This window comes from Artibeus jamaicensis, unplaced genomic scaffold, assembly GCF_021234435.1.
Source record: "Artibeus jamaicensis isolate MK-2021 breed Jamaican fruit bat unplaced genomic scaffold, CSHL_Jam_final contig_490, whole genome shotgun sequence".
In the NCBI taxonomy this organism is placed as follows: Eukaryota; Metazoa; Chordata; class Mammalia; order Chiroptera; family Phyllostomidae; genus Artibeus; species Artibeus jamaicensis.
Window position 1 is genome coordinate 13,939,519 of NW_026521861.1, and position 19,584 is coordinate 13,959,102.

Consider the following 19,584-nt stretch of genomic DNA (forward strand, 5'->3'; position numbering starts at 1 on the left):
AGCTCGTTAATTACCTAAACTATATCTCCATAGGTCTTGTTAATTACCCGTCTCCTGTCTCAGAGGACCTTGTTAATAACTTGTACAGTCTCTCTAAAGAGGTCCTAACAACACATTAAAATTAAAGATGCTTTTCTTTTAGCACCTGTCAAGTGCTGTAAATTGAGAAATTTTCACATCAGTTTATTAGCCTACAGTAGTTTTTGTGGATTTTTTTTGGCTTGTTTTCTTCTCTCACAGAATCTTTCTGTATTTCAATCTCCCAGCTCAAAATAATAAGAACTTAGCTAAGTTTGTCTTTTTGTTACAGAACTTTTTTTGTTTTCAATTTTGAAGTCTATAAATATCAATTTGCATTAGTGAGTTAGCAAAAGGATGGCATGGTTGGTATCTGCAAATTAACCCATTGGGAAATGTACTAATTAATGAGAGCTATTATAATGAGTATTAGGATGACAAAGGGTAAAAAAGTTTCGAGTAGTCTCTGTGGAATTGAGCATAAAGTTCTAGTTAGTGGGAACTAATCACACTGCATATTTCACGTCCCCATTTCACTGGATGCGTTCTGTTAATCCCCGGGCACTAACGGATCGATGGGGCTAAAAATCATCTCCCAAGTTTTTGTTTTCTGCCTCATAAACGAGGGTATACATTTCCAGCTGTGTAAAAGATTTACGGCCTGTCAATGACTACCAGGCAAATTATCTCCCACATTAGACAAATATGAACAAAAGCATTGCTATTAAAATAAGCCTTATGCATGTTAAAGGTTACTGTGCCAAAGAGAGGCCTTTAAACTTACACAAGAAAAAAAATCTCCATAAGGAGCATGATATAAATGGAAGTTTTAAAACTTAGAATAGGATCTTTTCTTTAAGATCATTTACTGTAACTTTTAAAATTAAAACGTAAACCTACAGTAAACAGTCTATCATTTTTTATGCACGTGTTGTATAACTTCATAATGATTGCATGCTTTTAAGCCTACGGTGATTTTTTTGATTTGGGAAAATTAGAAACACATTTAAATATACAGTCCAGGTACCCGATTTTTGTCACTTCAAAGAGAGGTATGATACAACCATCGTCAGGAACTGACTAGCGAGGGAAAGGAGGGAGGGAGGCGGAAAAGTGGGGCAACCTGATCCCAACAATCAAAGGCGTGTCTGTCATGCAAAATTACAAAATATTAGTGATAAATAATATCTGATCGTGGACACTATTTCTGTACTGCCTTATAAGGTAAATGATTGGCCTAAGTTCATCGGCTAAGTAGAAGACATGTTCTTTCAGAGCAAACATTGCAAATGGAAATACATGCATATATGCTCTTGTGAACAAAATCAATGATACTAAGTATAATACTATAAAGCTCTCAATTAAGTTATTCCAGAGTGACTGACAGTTCACTACATAGTACTCACAACTGCAATGTGGCAAAAACGAATGAAGGGAAAGCATGTTCTTTGTGCAAGTCATGAACAGAAGGATGCCCCGCCCCAGATGCTCTGGAAAAATATCTCTGGTAAGTTCTAGCTCTCTCATAAACTCCTCTAACATCACACATTAGCTCATGACACAGAGGATGCTTGTATTATTGGTTACATTATTTAAAGTTCAGAATAAAAAATGCACAACCAACTTTCTCCTTCTAGTAATGAATTCCCTTAACCAGGCAGAGTTCTTCTGACCTACCTGAATCCTGAGAAATAATTCATCTGCAGATGCCATCAATACTTAATAGTCAGACATTTCTGCCTCGTCTTCAATGCCTACTATAATAATGTAGATGTTTCTTAGCTACTCGGCCAAATCTCATATTTCTCTCCACCTCTGTTTTCATCATCCTTGTCTTCTCACCACGCCCTCTACCTTAGTTAGGGCCCTGGAAGCAAAGTTAATGTGACTCAGTTGTCTAGTCAACCACAAGTATACAAACACAACTCCTGATTCCTACTCATCAGTAAGTACCTACTGAAGCCCTATGAAATAAATGATTTAATTTAGATTGGCAATGTTTAAGCTCTGAGAATCAGTGGGAAGTTTTAAGAATACTGATTTTTATTTCAGGCCCATTCCCTAAAAATTCTAATTCAGCCTGAGGTAGGACCCAACAAATCACACTTCTTAAAAGTCCCAGGAGTCCCTGTGCCTCGAGAGGAGGACAGGCGCGGATACAGGTTCCGTGGGGCACTAAAGAAGATCCGGCGTCCCTGGGAAGCTTAGTCCCTAGTGAGAGGGACTAAGACCCAGACATAATCAACACGGCGTGGCAAATACGTTCTTTGGTGTCAGCAGAAATCCAAAAAGGGGACACATCACATTATTAATCATGAGAGAAGTACAGAGTTTTCAGCATCAAGGGTAGACAGGCTTAGGTCAGGTGGGAGGAGGGTACATGCTACCACTGAGCCAAAGAATGGGCGCGGGGAGTTCCCCAAAGGCCTCCGGGTAGAGCGCTAAGGAAATTAACTCACCAAAAACAGAGAGAGAGAGAGATAAGGAATAGTAAAAGAAAAGTTGTACAGTTAAGAAAAGCCTAAACTATAATAAGTCTTAAAAAGCTGAAGGAAGGGTTTGGATTTGGTATTGCAAATGAGAAGCTCTTGGCTTTTTTTGAACTAGGCTTTCTTAAACAGAACTGAAGGGCCCTGACCTGTGTAGTTCAACGGGTTGGGCGTCAGCCTGCAAAGCAAAAGGTCTCTGGTTTGATTCCCCAAAGTCAGAGCACATACCTGGGTTGCAGGCTTGGTCCCTGGTCATGGCGCGTGCAAGAGGCAATCAGTCAATGTTTCTCTCTCATATCAATGTTTCTCTACCTCTCTTTCTCCCTCCCTTCCCCTCTCTCTAAAAATAAATAAAAGCCCTTAGAGCTAAACAATAATCATGCAAAGTGCTATAGTAAATGAATAAAAATTTCAGTAATTTAATACTCAGAGAACTCATCATTCAGACAAACTTCAAGGTTCAGCTGGCATCTGTGGTTAGGTGCCCTCAGGGATCCAGGCTGTTCCTATTCTATGGATCTTCTCAAAGGTCTCCACTCAGCTGGTATAGGGTTCAGCAAACTAGTTCTGTTGTATTTTGGCTTTGCAGGTCACAGTCTGTACTACCCAGTGAGCACAAAACTAGCCATAAACAAATAGGCGGGCTGTGCTCCAAAAAAAGTTTATTTACAGAAACAGGCAGCAAGCCAGACTGGCTCCCCCCAAGTCTTGCTTGACAGCCCCCCAGTTTAGGGTATGGAGGAAGAGACCATGGCATTGAAAATGGCATAACAAACATCTAGGTGCATTTGTTTTTGGAAAACTATATACTGCTCATGTGAAAAAGCATGACTTTATACATTGTGGGGTTAACCACGAAGCAAATTAGTTGATTCTGGTGATGCTAAACTAACTACCTGTGATTTGTAATCAAAAACCAGAAATAGAAGCAATTTTAAAACGCAAACAACCCAAACCAGTAAAACAATGATCGTTTCAACTACATTTCCATGTACCTTTGTGTTGGTAGGAGTTTTGCAGCCTGCCAAGTGCTAGCACCCAGACGTCTTACAACCAGCATCTGCAGCAAACACAGAACCCTGTACTCACCACGCCCAACTCCGCTTCCACGGAGTCAGAGCTACACTGTATTTCTCAGCTGGCTGCAACCGAAGTTGCGCTATGGCTGAGCTCTGGCCAATGGGACATATGGGGAGCGCTACACACCACTGCCAGGCCGGGCTTACTCAGAGATGTTCCGCGTGTGATCCTCCACTCTCTAACCCTGCTGCACGCCCCTGGAGGCCATCTATTAAATGGGAGCATCACGGGAAGGAGACGCTCCCATTACTGTGTGCAGCAAAGTACCTACTTCTCTCATCCCCCCACTCAGTGAATTAGGTTGTGACAACAATAAACCTCTACTGCAATAAGCCATCGACATCTGGGGTTGTTTATTACAGTTGATAACCTATTCTAACCAACACGGAGTTCTTAATAAACTCCAGAAACGTGCTATTTAGGGTATGAATATTAAATTTTAATAGTCCTTTAAAACTCACTCAGATTTTCAATAATGTTTCGCTGCACATAAAAACGCACACATTTGCCTTTATGCATCTGTTCTCGGCCCATCAGAAAGATACCCACAGCCCACACTGAGCTGAGCGGAAGTAGCCCTTTAGGAAATCAGTCAGCTCTTCTGTGGTCACTGATTAAAACACGTTTCTCCAACACCCACCACCTACCGAGCATCATGCTGGAGACAGAAAGATGAATGAAGTGCAGGCACTACCCTCCAGCTGACCATGGTGGTGGGAGGGGAGGGAGTGACGGGGCTCCCAGTGAGTGATGAGGCGCCATGGAAAGTAAGCCGGGTAAGAAAGAGCTGCAGCACAGGATCAGCCACCGCCCTCAGAGAAGAAGGGGAGGGTTCAAAGAGGGGCCTGGAAGAGGACAGTGACTGAGAGGCAGCAACCTCGGGGAAAGCATTTCAAAGAGCCCCACTCTCTGTTGACCTCACCCCACCAACACCCTAACTCGCTTCCTTCATCAGTTCTATGCAAGACTGTGGGGTCCATTCCAGGAACAGAAGCAAAAGGCAGTGTCCTGTGATTTACAGGTGATTTCTTCAGGTGGACTTCACTGACACTAAGGAATAAACACTCGAACATCTAAGAAAGGGTTCCTCGGCATTGTAGAGTGCTCTGGCATAAAGGAACTTCTGCTGCAATGGTACGCACCACTCATGTGGAGGGCAGTAACAGTTCCCGGGCTCCGGCAGTCCCAGGTGAGCCCGCTGACTCAGAGAGCAGAACCCAGCTCCACAGTTTCTTCACGTCTCACCCTCAACCCTGTTCAGCAGCCTCGCCAACTCCAGTCACAAGAGTCCAGAAAACTGTGGAGAGGTCTACTAAGCACTACTGGAAAAAATAATAATCCCCAGCACATGTCCTCGTGATGCGAATCTGTAGCTTCCAAAGTGCATTCGGGCTGGGTGTGAGTGAGAGAACTTTAAAACATCCCGTCCAACGGAAAGCGGTTCGGGGGGTGTAAACAGGGGCTGCCGCCACCTAAGACGAAGCTGCCTGCGTGCACAGTCCCGGGTCCCACTCGGGACGGAGCTGCTTTCCCAAAATGGGACTGCACTCTCTCCTCCTGCATCCATCCACACTCAAGCTTATTAGTTAGAGCTACTTTATTGCAAATGCTTTAAATTCACCACAAAGGTAGTTTATGACACAATAAGAAAGAGTAGCCTCCAAGAATCTACACATGTTTCTGTCCATGTCATTTTAGGCATCTCACAGAATATGAAGATGAAAGAATATTAAAAAAGAGAGCCTTGAGATTTAAAAATCCATTGTCATTTTACATGCTCGCTATCATTTTACACATGTAATATGAAGCAGCTCTAATTTTGATAGAAAATGCATCAATATGAAATAACCCAAAGCAAAACTTAAATCTCACAAAATGTCATGCTCACGTTTAAAATCCATGGCAGCCCATGTAAACAGCCTAAGTGTAGAGCAATTAAAGGTCTGAAGATATCTGCTTTTCCACACGCTGTCCTAATTTAAAAACATTATTTCCCTACCATTTCCCATTTTCTTTGACCCTAAAATAATACAAAGTACCCAACCTCTAAGTTCTCTCAGACAGTTGTTTTCAACAGCCTCCTTCAAAACAAGGTCAATGAAGGAAAAGAGCAAATGGATTCCTACTTATTACACTTGTCATTCAGGAATCAATGCCACATGTAAAGTACGCTATGTAAAATCCCAAAATAAAATATTTCAGAATAACATATTAGAACTTTGGACTCCTTAATAAAATATTAATGCCATAAGATAAAAACGTACGGTACTTCTTTGGAGTATAATCTGCAAAGAAAACTGACTGATACCTTCTAAAGCCGCAGCAAATACCATTTACTGCTTAAGGGAAAAGCAAAGAAACATTTTCCCTCTGAAAGGTTTAAGTGCAAATTTTAATGTGCCATCAGTTCACCCGAGAGGTGGGAGAGTTTACAGCGGGACAGGACAAAGTGCTGTTTTTAACCACAATGCGGCGCGACAGCTCATGGCACAGGATGGCAGCCGCCATTTTTCGGGTTCCCTGTTGGGGCCTGGCTTTGTACTCTGTACTTAACTTATCATTTATCGTCACCCAACCCCACCACATAGGAATTCTTTTTCTTGATTCAAAGGTGGAGATGCTGAGATTGACAGAGGTCACAGAGCTACTAAGCCAGGATTCCCACCACAAACGGGACATATTTAGGGTATGACTACGTTCTTATGACTGTACATATTACTGCCTCGAGAAAAAACTTCTGTGTCACACAACAAACATGCTACCATGCACTTCTTTTATAACTGCCGTAAATTCATCTTTTTCTTTGAGGTTTCCTCAATTGGCTATTCCACTGTTCACTTCTGCAAAATCCATAATCTTAAAGGCATATAGTTCCAACCTGTACTAAAGAATAAGAAAAGCACTGTTACACACATAACTGAGAACTAAGATTTTGAAAACCTTTATCATAATGGTGATTATGTCTATGACTATAGATCACTACATATTCTTTGATGTATTTATAGTACCTACAAGGGTCCCTGAGTTCTAATAAACATTCACAAATAACATTAGTTCTACACCGCCATTTGATAAGGAGAGTTAACATCTATTATGAAAACCATCAATACCTAAGCCAGTGTTTCTTGAAGACGAGCCCACGGGCTGCTATTGGTCCATTAATCCTCCCCAAACAGCCGGCAAACTCGCCCCTGGGAAATAATAAATGGGAACACGACACATCGCCCCAGTTTCTGGTTTCACTGAACAGCCACTGGGGGTTCTCTCACCACGTCTCCTCACAAGCCCCTCTCCTCATCAGTTTCGGTGAGTTTCTGGCTCACCTGAGTACAAATACAGGGTCTGGCACAGGGTCCCTTTTTTATTACACAAAAATCTTTTATTACAAAATCACAAGTTCTGCAACATAACAGTATCCTACACCATATCACATTTTAGGTGAAATGTTCAAATTAAAACCTTAAATTATTACACCCACATTATTACCCTACCAACCACACTCAAATAGGCATTACTTCTGCCCAAGCCTGTATATAAGCAGGGATTAAGACTCTGTTGTCCTTCTAAGATAAAAAGTTCAAATCCAAAGATGTATGCAACACTGTCTGACTCCATAATTAACTATAAAAATCAGAATTGTTTTCCAGTAAAACAAAAAAATTAGAATATTCAAGTATTTTTAAAAGGAGTATTTCATGCTTTCAAGTACAATATTTTTCAAAATAGCCTAGCTTCCCCCAAGTTAAGCTTACCTTGAAGATGGCATTATATGAGAGGCCCTGAATTTTGTTGTAAACGGATTAGTTGACTCGTAATCAAAATAGTCCTGCCGATTTTCGCTAAATGCATTAGGTGATTTCAAGTCACAAGGGCTGCCGGCCGCCCCGTTGTGGGGTTTCTCAGACCTTCTGCTGTCCTTTTTTCCGGTCACCCTCTCGAACAGGCTGACTTTCTCCCTTTTCTCTCTTTTATTTTCTTTTCTTACTTCAATGGATTTTGAAAATAAAGTCACGCCGCTGTCCCAGGATTCGCTACTTTCTTCGAATGGGTTTTTCTTCCTTGGCAGTGTTGCAAACTTTTGGGGTAATGAGGCAGTCACATTGGTAAATGGGTCACTTTGTCTTCCGAAAGACGACTCGCCTCCATCCACGCTACCGTCGGGCTGGTTCATTTTAGAAGTATCAAAGCTTAATGTTCTTCTGTGGGGGGATTTGAGACTTCCTGCAAACAATTCTGTAGTCAGTACATAATCAGCGACACATCGCGTCACACGAGTTGGCACATTCTGTGTGCACACCGCTGCTTTTTAGAACGAGAGCAATTAGCTACTTAAAGATTTAAGCTCTAAAAGAATCAAAGAAAACAATCCTAAAATGCGAAGGGACAGCACTCTGAAGTACTGGGCTAGTAATAATTAGTGATACTGGTAGAAACAAGCATATACACAAACCCTAATGTCAAAACTAGAGGTTCTGCTGCTCAGCATGCCAGTGCTTTAAATTCTCAGACTTTTTTCCATCATTAGCATTACACTGACTTTCTTACAATGCTTCTGAACGGGTCTTTTCCCGGGGACTTTCTGATTAAACAAAATATTCACTTATGCTTCAGCTTTCCAGACAGAAGCTTAACAGCGGGGGGAAAAAAAATGAAGCCAGGCCCTGAGAAGTGACCGAGACTCATTTTTATTATCATCTAATAATATAATACAATACTGAATGCAGACAGGCTCTGCCTTTAATGCTCCTAACAGTTTTATTGGATCACTCAATTTAGGAAATACTATTAAGAAACTGTAATTTTTATTTTCTAATTTTAGAAGTTGAACTTTAAAAATTATAAGGGTATTTCCGGCCCCTGAGGATACATATGAGTAGAGGAAAAAGCATTACTTACCGCTTTCTGGAACCATTCCAAAGGAATCCACCCGGCGGCCGAGAAGATGCGTTTGACCAGTGGGGCCAGACTTCAGCTTCTCAGAAGACACGTGGGTCCCGGTTAAATCGGACATTGAGTGCGCCGAAGAGAGTCGCTGAGGACCCAACAGGAAAGGCTTTTTTGGTTTGGATTTCATCTGTATCTCACCACTTGAAAATTCAGAACTGGCATCAGTCAAGTGAGAACTTGGAATGATTGCAGAAGACGTATCCGAAAACGTCCCATCGTTTTTTCTCCCTTTCACCTTATCTTTCAGTTTTGCAAAGGGAGACCTGGTCTTGTCCTTCATTGACAAGTCAAACATACTTGCTGTCATGTTGTTCCTCATGAATTGAATATTGACCTTTATCTCACCCCTGTTTTTGGCTCTTTTTCCTTGTTTGGATTCTAATCTAAACCACCTTAAAGAAAAGGAAAAACTGGGCTGTAACATGTGATGAAGAGAGGATATCAAGCTTTGCGATATACAAATAGCTTCTTAGTAAAGCTCTCTTACGCGAGGGCGATCTATGCACCGGGGGAGACTGTGCCAGCCAGAGCACTTCTGCTGTCACTAACTGCTTAATCTTTAAAAATTTACCGCTGCCTCTGGGATGTGACATTTACTAAGGAAACGGGCCTGCTGTAAGTTTGAAAAGGTTTTCAGATAATGTTTTCTTTCATGATTTGCAAATCACTGTATCAAAAATCCTTACCAATGAGGGCTATTTATTATGTTTCCATCTGGGATAAATGTTGCTAATTGCCTAAAAACATTTTTTAAAGTTAAATGATACTGAAGTACAGATTCCAAAAGAATTCATCAGTACAAACTATTATGGGGCACTATAAAATGATAAATGTCTGTATTTTTAATAAAGTAATAAACATTTAGCTCCATCCAAAAGTTTCTTGTGTAAACACTATTAAAAGAGTTTTGTTAATATTGGAGACCACTACATATAGTTTACTAATTAAAAACTGCGTATGATATAATTTAGATGAATATAAAATGGGTAAAAGCCTTTTCCTGAATAAAAAGTGCAAAATAAAATGCAGGAAGTGACAAATTGTAATAAATCTTAGAGTTTTCAAAGAAAAAAGTGTGAATGCTTCCTGTTACCACCTTTGTTTCATTTACTATTGCTACTGTGACAATTCTGAATAAAAATTATTTTAATGGGAGCCAAATCTCATGATCTTAGCCATTTAGCTCTACGACACTGCCCACTGTTAAATGTTGTATAAGAAACAAAAGTTTGTTTTGCTTTTGTTCATAGCGGTTTTTATCCATGAGAAAGTCTCCAGTTGTCAGTGTTACAAGTGGTCATTCTATAGGGCAAACAGCCAAAAAAAGAAAAAAGAACAAGAAAACCAAAAAACAAAAACCGCCCTGCAAAATCAGGCCTAGAAGCCAGTTTCTACAATGTTTTCACATTACTTAACAATGAAGCATAATATCCATTTCTGCAGATGAGCTATTATTTAAATATAGCGCTAATCAAGTGTAACGAATTTCCTTAGCTACAAAGGAACTCAGACCTAATTTTATATTAGTTCTTTCCGTCAATGTTACCAAGAGAATATGCCAGAAGAAGGTACATTTAGTCTATACCACGTGGAAGACCAGTCTTTCCGGGCAGGAGAAAAAACAGGCGCGTAACAATACACACATCAGCTGCATCTCAGCAAGTAACACTCCAAAGAAGTATTTTCTTGGTTAATTTGGACCAAGTCAATCGAGTAAGATCTAGCTGCATCAAAACAAGAATCTTTTTTTTAAAAAAGAGAATATTTTAGAATAGAAAGCATTAACTTGATTTACTCTAAACTGAGAAAATCTTTTATCTGCGGCAAACAGTGAAATCTGCAGAGGCAGACACCTGACATGACAGCGATAAACTCTGGAATAAAAACGCAAACTCAAGCACTCGAAAAGTCTGGGAATGCAACAAGGTTACATACCCAGTTTTGGAAAATAGAGCCATTCTCAATGGGCAAGGAACACTTCTGAAGAGTAGTACTACAGAAATATTCCGTGACACCTCAGGCTTTACAGAAAACAGATGAATATAGTTTGTACCCAAAACAAAACAAAACAAGCAAACAAACAAAACCCAAGCCTGTAGGATTTCCATGTGTATAACAAAACAAAGCAAATCAAGAAAAAAAAAAAACAATAACCCAATAAATGGAAGGGGATGAAGGTAATCAAAATTCATACAATTTTACAAATAAGACCAAATACATCATCTACTTTAGCATTCTTATTTCAGAGAGGAGGAAAATGAGGCACAGATAATAGAAGTAACATCCAGTGTCAGGTTAAAGTCGACAAGAAAATTATCCAAAGTTGATGGATAACTTCTGCACGAAAACAGAAGTCTTTTCGTATGTGATGAACCAAACATGTTAATAATATTAAATGCGTAGCTGCTCATCTGTTACAGGACACTGTTTATTTAATCAGGAGACAAGGCAGCCAAAGAAGAAGGCAATGCAGGTTTCTACTGCCAGAGTGAAGGTCCATGAAGATAGTCTGCCTTGCACTACATAAATGTTAACTGAATTATTTGTACAACTGTATCCTTAACACAACCAAGCCATAATACAACTGTATCCTTAACACAACCAAGCCATAAAACAATGTGGGTACATGTGGATGTGTTTTGCATTGTTTTGCTTTGGGCAGGGAACACTAAAGACTTAGAGGAACTTTAAGAATAAAGCAAGTCAGTGCTTGAATACAACAGTAAATACAGTATTTTACCATCCTCCTCCCATCCCCACCCCCCCAAAAAAACTGCAAAGAACGTTAAATATACTAATTTCAAATACAAGCATGACAAATAGCTTAGCTGTCTTGTTTTAAAAGTGATATAACGGGGAAGTCTTAATGAGACCTTCAGAAATCATCCCAGAGATAAGACTCCTTTTCCCAGGCTTCCAAAAGATAAAATGAAGAGGTAGCATTTGGGGCTTAGTGGATTAATGCTGATTTTTTTTTTCACCTCTTGAATGCTGGATTTAAATGATATATGGCCTCTGTTCAATTGCTAGTGGGCACAGGTCCATGTTCAAAAACCACCACATGTGGGAACTATTCCCAACCAATTGGTGCTGTGTGGTCAGAAACGGGACATATTGGCGGTAAGGGTGCCAGAGGCCAGGACGCAGGCGCACCGCAGAGGCGCACACAAAAGTCCTAAAATCAGCATGTGCTGGAGTCATACCTAACTCTAGGGACTCTGATTGTTATTACTTTTCATGAGCATTAAAAAAAAAATCAACATCACCCACTTCTGTTGTAAAAAAAAAAAAAAATCAATAGACATTACATAACAGCATGAACAATTGTACCACTCTGTTATTAAACACTGTATTATTTCCTTAAATCTCATGCCAGAAGCAACCCAGACACCCACTGAAGTGGGAGACACAGAAGTTCCCTTTCTATGCTCCACTCAACGTGTGTCGGTTCAGGCCCCCCTTTCTCCACGTCTTAAAAGAAGGGGAAAAAAAAGGTATTTAATTTAAAGGTATAAAAATAAGTTAAATAACAGTTTTAGCTGTCACATTTCTTTGCCTATCATGACCTAACTGGAAGACAAGCTGTAAATACCTGTCTTCAGTGTCAAGAATAAAAAGTGTCACACCCAGCGGTTTCATGGGACTTCCAGCTCAGCTGGTAACCTTCACCATTCATACGGCTTCCCTCTAAAGCACTTGGGAATATGCTGACAAGGTTCAGCAATGTGCAGAATATTAAATATCTCTCTTGCAATACTCCAGTGGCTCGAGCCTGTCTCTCAAAGTGCCACATGCGCAGCTGTGCTGCAAAAGGAAACTATTAAATATATTAAAAAACTAGAAATATTACCAATAAAGATACCTCATCAAATCTGTGGTCCCCATTTATCCACAAAGAAAGAAAATGTGAGGCATTTAATAACATGAAAATCACTTTGAAAGCAATAACACGGCAAGGGCCGTTGATAACATTTTAAAGCATTTGCCCAAAAAAAGTTCTAACCAATTTTCTATAGTAGCCAAGAGAGAATTTCTACAGGGAGTCCACAGTATTACTGTTTACAGCCAAATGTATTATAACTGTAACATTGACAACAACAAGGAGTAAAACAAGAAGAAACCTGAAAACCTTGCTTCGTCCTCAGAATCTGCACTTGCACATGGAAACTCACATCTCCGAGAGGGCCTGTAACCGCTCACTGCTTCCCACTGTTAGTGCAGTGGGAACCCTGGAGTTACAATGTGCTTCAAATTTTACATTCGGAACACTCTGAACATGTTATATTAAGTGACACCTGAAACTGGCAATGTGAAACAAATTATTTCATAATTATCCATTTTCCATTTAAATCTGATGAACTCCTCAGAGGAAACTGAAAACCACTTTGTAGATCTCAAGCAATTTCATTAAAATCACTGATATATATTCAACCTACACGTTTTAAAAGCCTTTTTGTGCCTTTTTCTCACAGTAGTTTCATCTCCTTAACTAGTCTAAATATTTACCATTGTTTGTCTTGCATTCCTAGTATTTCTTATCGCTCTACCCTTTTACCTTACACATTAAATCTTCGGTAAAGATCTGATGAAAAACTTTTTTTTTAAATGGAAATTAAAACTCCAGTCAAGAGAAGCTTGCAAAAAGACACACACACAAAAAAACAAGAGGTGGTTGTTTGAAAATGTAACATTTCTTGACATATAAATGTCAAGAAAGTTATCATTATAAAAAAGTTTCTAAAAGGGTAAATAAATTTCAGTTATGAATGAAACAAACAGCAAAGCTATTTTGGAAAATTCAATTCCTCTTATAAATTCAACCTATATTTTTCTCCCATTAATAATGTTCTCTCAGACCAAAAAAATTACATTTAAGGAAGAGGTAAGTACACCCATCTCTGAAAACATTGTTTTTCAATATAACACCCCAGTGTCGACCTATATGACAGTTTTCAAAATTAGAATATATCTACCTTAAGCTAAAAAGTCATACTTTAAAAGCCATGCTTTCGCTGAAGATGTCATTACATCATTTCATCACAACAATATAATCGCTGTCTAAATCTAACAGCTTTTAATGTGGTTTAAACACACTGACTTTGCAGAGCTAATTCCGAAGTAATACACCAGCTCCCATGTCTGGTAAATTCAAAGGAAAACGTTAGTGTGTTCAAGGCCTAGGATGTTTGTACACACTATAGAACTTTTTTTTCTTTAAACATCTTTAGACTCCATCAGGACATCCTTACGCTGAAAAATGGCTGCATTCTAAAGGCCACTGTGTTTGCAATGTTGAAATGACATAAGTTCTAAATCTGGTAATTCATCTTTTAACGGCTTCAGAGTTCAACCTACATAGGGCATTATATTGGCAGATTTAGTTTTCTGCTATTCCATTTCCTGGAAAACTGTTGTTTAAAGACAACTTACACTCGTTGTTTTAGCTGGTCAACCTTATGCTCCAGTCTTATAAGAAGTAGCGAAACAATGTTACTTTACTTAAAACCCAGTGCAAAACATACAATTCTTTAAGATGAACACCTCAAACAAATGAGAGTAAGGGGATCATTCAAGACTCCATTTTAAAAATGTTTCTTCACAAGGGCTATTTTTACTTCAAAGTCATGCAAATATGGTGCTTAAAACTGGGTCATATTTCAGTCCGAACACCAATGCCCCAGGTATACACATAATTTCCAAGAACAGAAAATCCATAAATAAGTTATAGTTAAGCTTCCCCAAATTAAAAATAAATTACATAACTTACTCTGTTTTCCTTCTTTGTTTGTCCTCAAAGATGTCATTGAGATTGATTGCCACCTGCCCTAAAAACTTATCCAGCCCCACCAGGGACCTGTGCATAACTATGAGGAAAAGAATGTACTTCTCTGGATTGCCCTGCATTAGCAAGCCGGGTAGCTCAAAGGAGGCCTCTTCCTTCCAGACTGGCTCAAGGGTTTTCTCAGCTACGGAGGTGGAGTACTTTTCCTTGCCCAGCTGAATTATAGTGTATGTGTCATTGGTGCCACTTTTGCCTTTTGGCTTAAGACCTTTGGCTTGGAGCACTGTGACCTGCACGTGGGTTGGAAACCACTTCTGGGCTTGCTCGGACAGCATCATTCTGTCCCTGTCTGCACCCAGGTCCCCAGCTGAGGCAGAGCCCCTCCCAGAGGGAGAGCTTGGTCCCCAATCACTGCATCCTAAGGGCACTTAACGGAGACGGGCAATCTCACAACCGCCCAACTTGCCTAGAGCTGATGTTCAAGGGCCTCACAGGGGCAGACCCAGGACACGGCTGCTCTGGGAGTCCCCTTTCTTCAAAAGCACAGGGACCCACCATCACCTGGCCGCGCCGCTCCGGCCCCCGCACCCTCACGCTCCCCCGGGCCCAGGGACAAGCCCTCGGCGGCGGACTGCTCCCGGCCTGCGGAAAGGTGAGGCCTGGCCGCCACGGCCCTGGCGTAGGCTTGCGGAGTGGGAGGGTGCCCCCCGCCCTGCAGACTAGAGCTGGTCCACCTAAGACGTAGCCCCGGCCTCTCGCCCGCCTCCTCAAATCGAGGCCGCCCTCGCCTCCTCCGCGCCTACCGCCCTTCCTGCGCTGGCCCGCCGGCCCGGCCCCTCCTCCCGACCCCGGTAATACGAACCGCCGGCGCCTCGCGCGGCCTCGCTCCCTCTAGTAAACCTCTCCCTCCACCTCCCACTTGCCACGGCTCCTCCTCCGGGCGGGGGCGGGTCACGAGGATGGAGTGGGACCCGGGGTAGGGGATGCGGCCGCCTCGGCGCCGCAAGCCACGGGCTTCAGGGCGGCGGGCACCAGGCTCTGCCTGTCGGGGACCAGGGCTCCTAGTACTGCGCGGGTGGCGACGGCGGCGGTGGAAGCAGCGGCACTCGCAGCGGCACTTCCGGGTTGTCCAACTCCACGTTGATTTCGAGAACGGCCCTGGGCGGGGCGGGGCGGGGCCTCCGGGTCAGAGGTCAGCATCGCCCGGTTGCCGCGGCGACGAAGGGCGCGCGACGCGAGCTCCCCTCCGAGGATAGGTGCTCCCGAGTTGGGCTTGCGCATGCTGTGCTGGCCTAGCACATGCTGTTCTGGCCTAGCACCAGCACCAGTGCTGGGCTCTGGGGATGTGGGTACCTAGAGCGGCTGGCGGGGCACCGCTCCTGAGAGGGGCCAGTCAAGCACCGGGGCCTGACCCATGTAGAGAGAGGCCCGATTTCAGTCTTTGGAAGCTGTCTTTGCTATGTCCCAGATGGCCTGTGCCTGGCACAGAGCGGGAGTTTGATAAATAGTAATGGATTGCATTCCTCCCCTTCACTGCCCCGAAACAGAGTTTTCTCAACCCCTTATTCCTTCTTCTTTTGAAAAAAAGAGAAGGCTGTTAATTGACCGAAATGGTCCCCACTACTCCCCCTCCCCCAAGAAAAGGGAGAGAGGGAAGAAGGTAAGATTCCAAAACACAGGTATGAATAAAAGTCGCTGAAGGCACTGGGCTGGAGTCACAGGCCCTGTTTCCGACCCCTGAGCCTCTGTGGCTTCAAGGGTAGGAAAACTCATGTCTAAGACTCCATCGCGACGCTATGGACTCAACGTCAAAAGAACCCCTTGGGACGCTTGCAGTCCAGTAGACTATCCAACTTCGGAAGCCGAGCCCAGAGACCTTCCTGGTCATACACCATCAGCTGAGAAAAGCAAACAGCCCCCTTCACCAAAGGCACAGACAATTGCCTTAGCTGGTCCTGAGGGCAACACCTGAATCACCCCGGTGCAGTCTGGACGAAAGGGGCTTTGTTAAGAGAATAAAATGGGAATATGTTACCACTGCCCTTTCCCCGCACTTGCCTGATCTAGTGGGAGAAATATGGTAATAGCTGATAAGTCAGGAGCCTCGCTTGATGTCCAGGCTCTGCCAGAAATTCAGTACAGAGCTCCTGATAGGCACTTAGTATCCTGAGGCAAGGAATTTAGAATCTGGGAGATTCCATTCTCTTGTCCATAAATTGTTGATAAAATAGCTATTGCAGAGTTTGGAGAAGTATTTTTAGACAATGTACATATCCTAGCATAGTATGGCACATAATTCTAAAGCTCACTTTGCCCCATCTATTTCTCATTTACAAGAGACTTTTGAATACTACCTTTATTGTTTTTATTTCCATCCATGTCTTATTTTCCCAAGGGAGGTCTCAGTTCTTTGGACTGCCTTATGTATCATGGATCATCACTTCATAGTGCCTATCGTGCAGTGGGCACTCAATGCATTGAATGACTTAATGCTTTTTCTCCCTTTTTAATACTAATTTTGAGACTAAATATGATAGATGTACACATACTTTTCCAACTTAAAATAGCCGTAGAAGTGTAAGGTATTATTATTTTCAGGCATGATTTAAAACTTTTCTATTTGAGGGAGACATTAAGTTTTCCATAGTTTTTTAGTGTCCTCGTGTTTACAGGTTACTAGCCACAGCACTTAAACCTCTAACACCCAAGGGTCTTTTCGTGAAATGTACTTGTATATTACATGGAGGTATGTGAGGGCCAGCATACAGGGTGGGGGCAAAAGTGGGTTTACAGTTGTTCCTATGGAAAATAATATAATAATTCATAAATAATAATATAAGAATAAACTGTGTTTCATGTACCCACAACTGTAACCTATTTTTGTCCCACCCTGTATTTGTGACAGAAAAGCAATCATAGAGTTGAAAACCTTGGAGGCGGGAGATAACATTACACATTATTTAAATCTTATGGAAGGAAGATACTTCCTTGACTTTAAAGGATGACACTGCAGACCTCAAAGACCACCCAGATCCCAGAACATTCTTTCAGGGACCCGCTGACACTTGCTAGTATCTATAGATTTTCTTTCATTTGTCAAAAGCTATAATTTTTTCAGCGCTGCTTACACACAGTAGCTGGTGTGAATTCTCCATGAAATGGGCACTCCACAAATAGACAATGGATCAATTTACCACCAAGGTCTTCAGGAAACCAAACTAGAGATGATATCTGGAATAACAGCTAGACACTGTCTAGAATGAAAAGACCTGATTTTAAGCCATTCTAATGAAAGTTTACTATAAAATGTATAAAAGGAGGCAGAATTTTCATCCCTAAGAGACAATGTATATAAAGACCATGTACAGAAAACAGGAAAAAAAATCATCATACTGTGAATATAGCATCTGGATCCCAGAGTGGGCAGTTGTCAACTTTAAGTTTCCCAAAGAAAAATAGTCTTTAGGAATTTTTAATTTTTAGAGAGTGTATTGGAATAGTCAACGGTGGAATTTCAACCAAAATCCCCAGAGAGAAATTATTTGATACCTGAAAGTTACAAAACCAAAATTCAGTTGAGAATTTTTATAAATTGCATTTTACAAGTCTTTGGTCTAAATTGGTTGTAATTTAAAAAAGCAGACAATTATAATAGTGGACATGTGTTTCTAAAGAGCTCAAATTGTTTGGGAAGTTTTATTAATAATTATAAACTTGCTTACAAGTATCATTTCACTCATCTGTGAAATATAGCCATCTCCAGGGTGGAAGTTGGCAGAGGGAGCTCACAGCAATGCAATCACGCACTCCAACACAATTTAGGGAGTACTCTAAAGGCAAGAGCTGAAGAACTAGAATTACTAACATCTATTCCTGTAACACCTAAATTTCTTTTGAGGTTTCCTAAGACCTGGTAGAGCCAAAATTATTTAGTTTTACTGTCTGGCAAATTGAGGAGTTATGACTTAATGTTTGTAAACCAGAAAAAGAAAACAGTATACATTTGCCCTGGAAAAGCAAACAAACATACAAAGAAAAAATGGACAAAGCAGAATCCAGGATGGTATTATAACAGTGATGTGATTTCCTATAAGAAAGAGTTTTTTATTTTTTGATTATTTGTATTAAGAGAGTTAAAGACAGGCCAGCCGAGTCACATAGATCACGGGCGCATAGTGAAAACGAATGCCAATTACATTAGATCTGGGATGTAAGTGGTTCTGCAAAAATGTTTATTGTGCCCTGGCTGGTGTAGCTCAGTGGATTGAGTATGGACTGCAAACCAAAGCGTTGCTGGTTGAATTCCCAGTCACGGCACATGCCTGGGTTGCAGGTCAGCTCCCCAGTTGGGGCCATGTAAGAGATAACCATACATTGGTATGTGTGTGTGTATATATATATATATATATATATATATATATATATATCTTTCTCCCTCCCTTCCCCTCTCTAAAAATAAATAAATAAAATCTTTAAAAATATTTTTTAAATGTTTATTGCCATATAGTTTTAAAACTTCTTACTAATTTTAAGATACACATGGGCAATCATTTTAACAAGGAAGAAGGTCTGCATACATAAGGACAACATGACCAGAATCGAAGACAGTCACTTCTTATTATTATGCTATGACTAATGATACGTCCAGAAATGTTTGGTATAATTCTAAATTCAAGGGCCTGGGGAAAAAATACATCTTAAAGGAAGAAAAATGGTGGAGTTTCTAATTTTAAATAGTTACAATGTCTGATGCAATAAACAAGAACAATGTGAGCGGAAGGTCAAAATAACCACTATTCTCCAATAGTGGAGCATTTCCCAGATGAAAATATTTGTATAGTGCTCGCACCTTCCAGTAAAGTCTCATAGGGAGACTTATTTATTCCAAGCACTGTGTGAGAATTTTTTTCCCATGGGCATCAGTATCTCTAAACTCATCACCTGGAAACCTATTGTAGGACAATGATGAAGCTCTTAGTGTTTAAATAACCCATGAGGTCAAGAGCGTTAACACTACCATGTACGATATCTTCCAGTTGAAGGTTAAAAGACATGAAGGCAACATGAAGCTTTCCCAAAGTATCATTACAATCTTCAAACTTCAGATACACAACGCACACATTCAAATATATATACAACTCAATATATATAATTTATACAAATATACATATGGAAAAACTCTAGAGTTATACTCTATTAACATAGGTTAATGTCCACATAACCATTAAAAAGTTGAAGTATTTGGCAAATTGATTTGAAATTATAATT

At 40.9% G+C, this 19,584-nt stretch overlaps 1 protein-coding gene across 1 annotated transcript in view; it reads right to left on the reverse strand.

Moving 5' to 3' along the window:
- Positions 1-15,441, reverse strand: part of RAB11FIP2 (RAB11 family interacting protein 2) — a 40,009-nt gene extending 24,568 nt beyond the window's left edge. The window contains exons 1-3 of the mRNA XM_037132876.2: positions 14,302-15,441; positions 8,484-8,926; positions 7,340-7,808 (exon numbers count right to left, since the gene is read on the reverse strand). Coding sequence (XP_036988771.2) covers positions 7,340-7,808; positions 8,484-8,926; positions 14,302-14,654 — 1,265 coding nt within the window. The 5' untranslated portion in view covers positions 14,655-15,441. The remainder of the gene's footprint in view (positions 1-7,339; positions 7,809-8,483; positions 8,927-14,301) is intronic.
- Between the last annotated feature and the right edge of the window lie 4,143 nt (positions 15,442-19,584).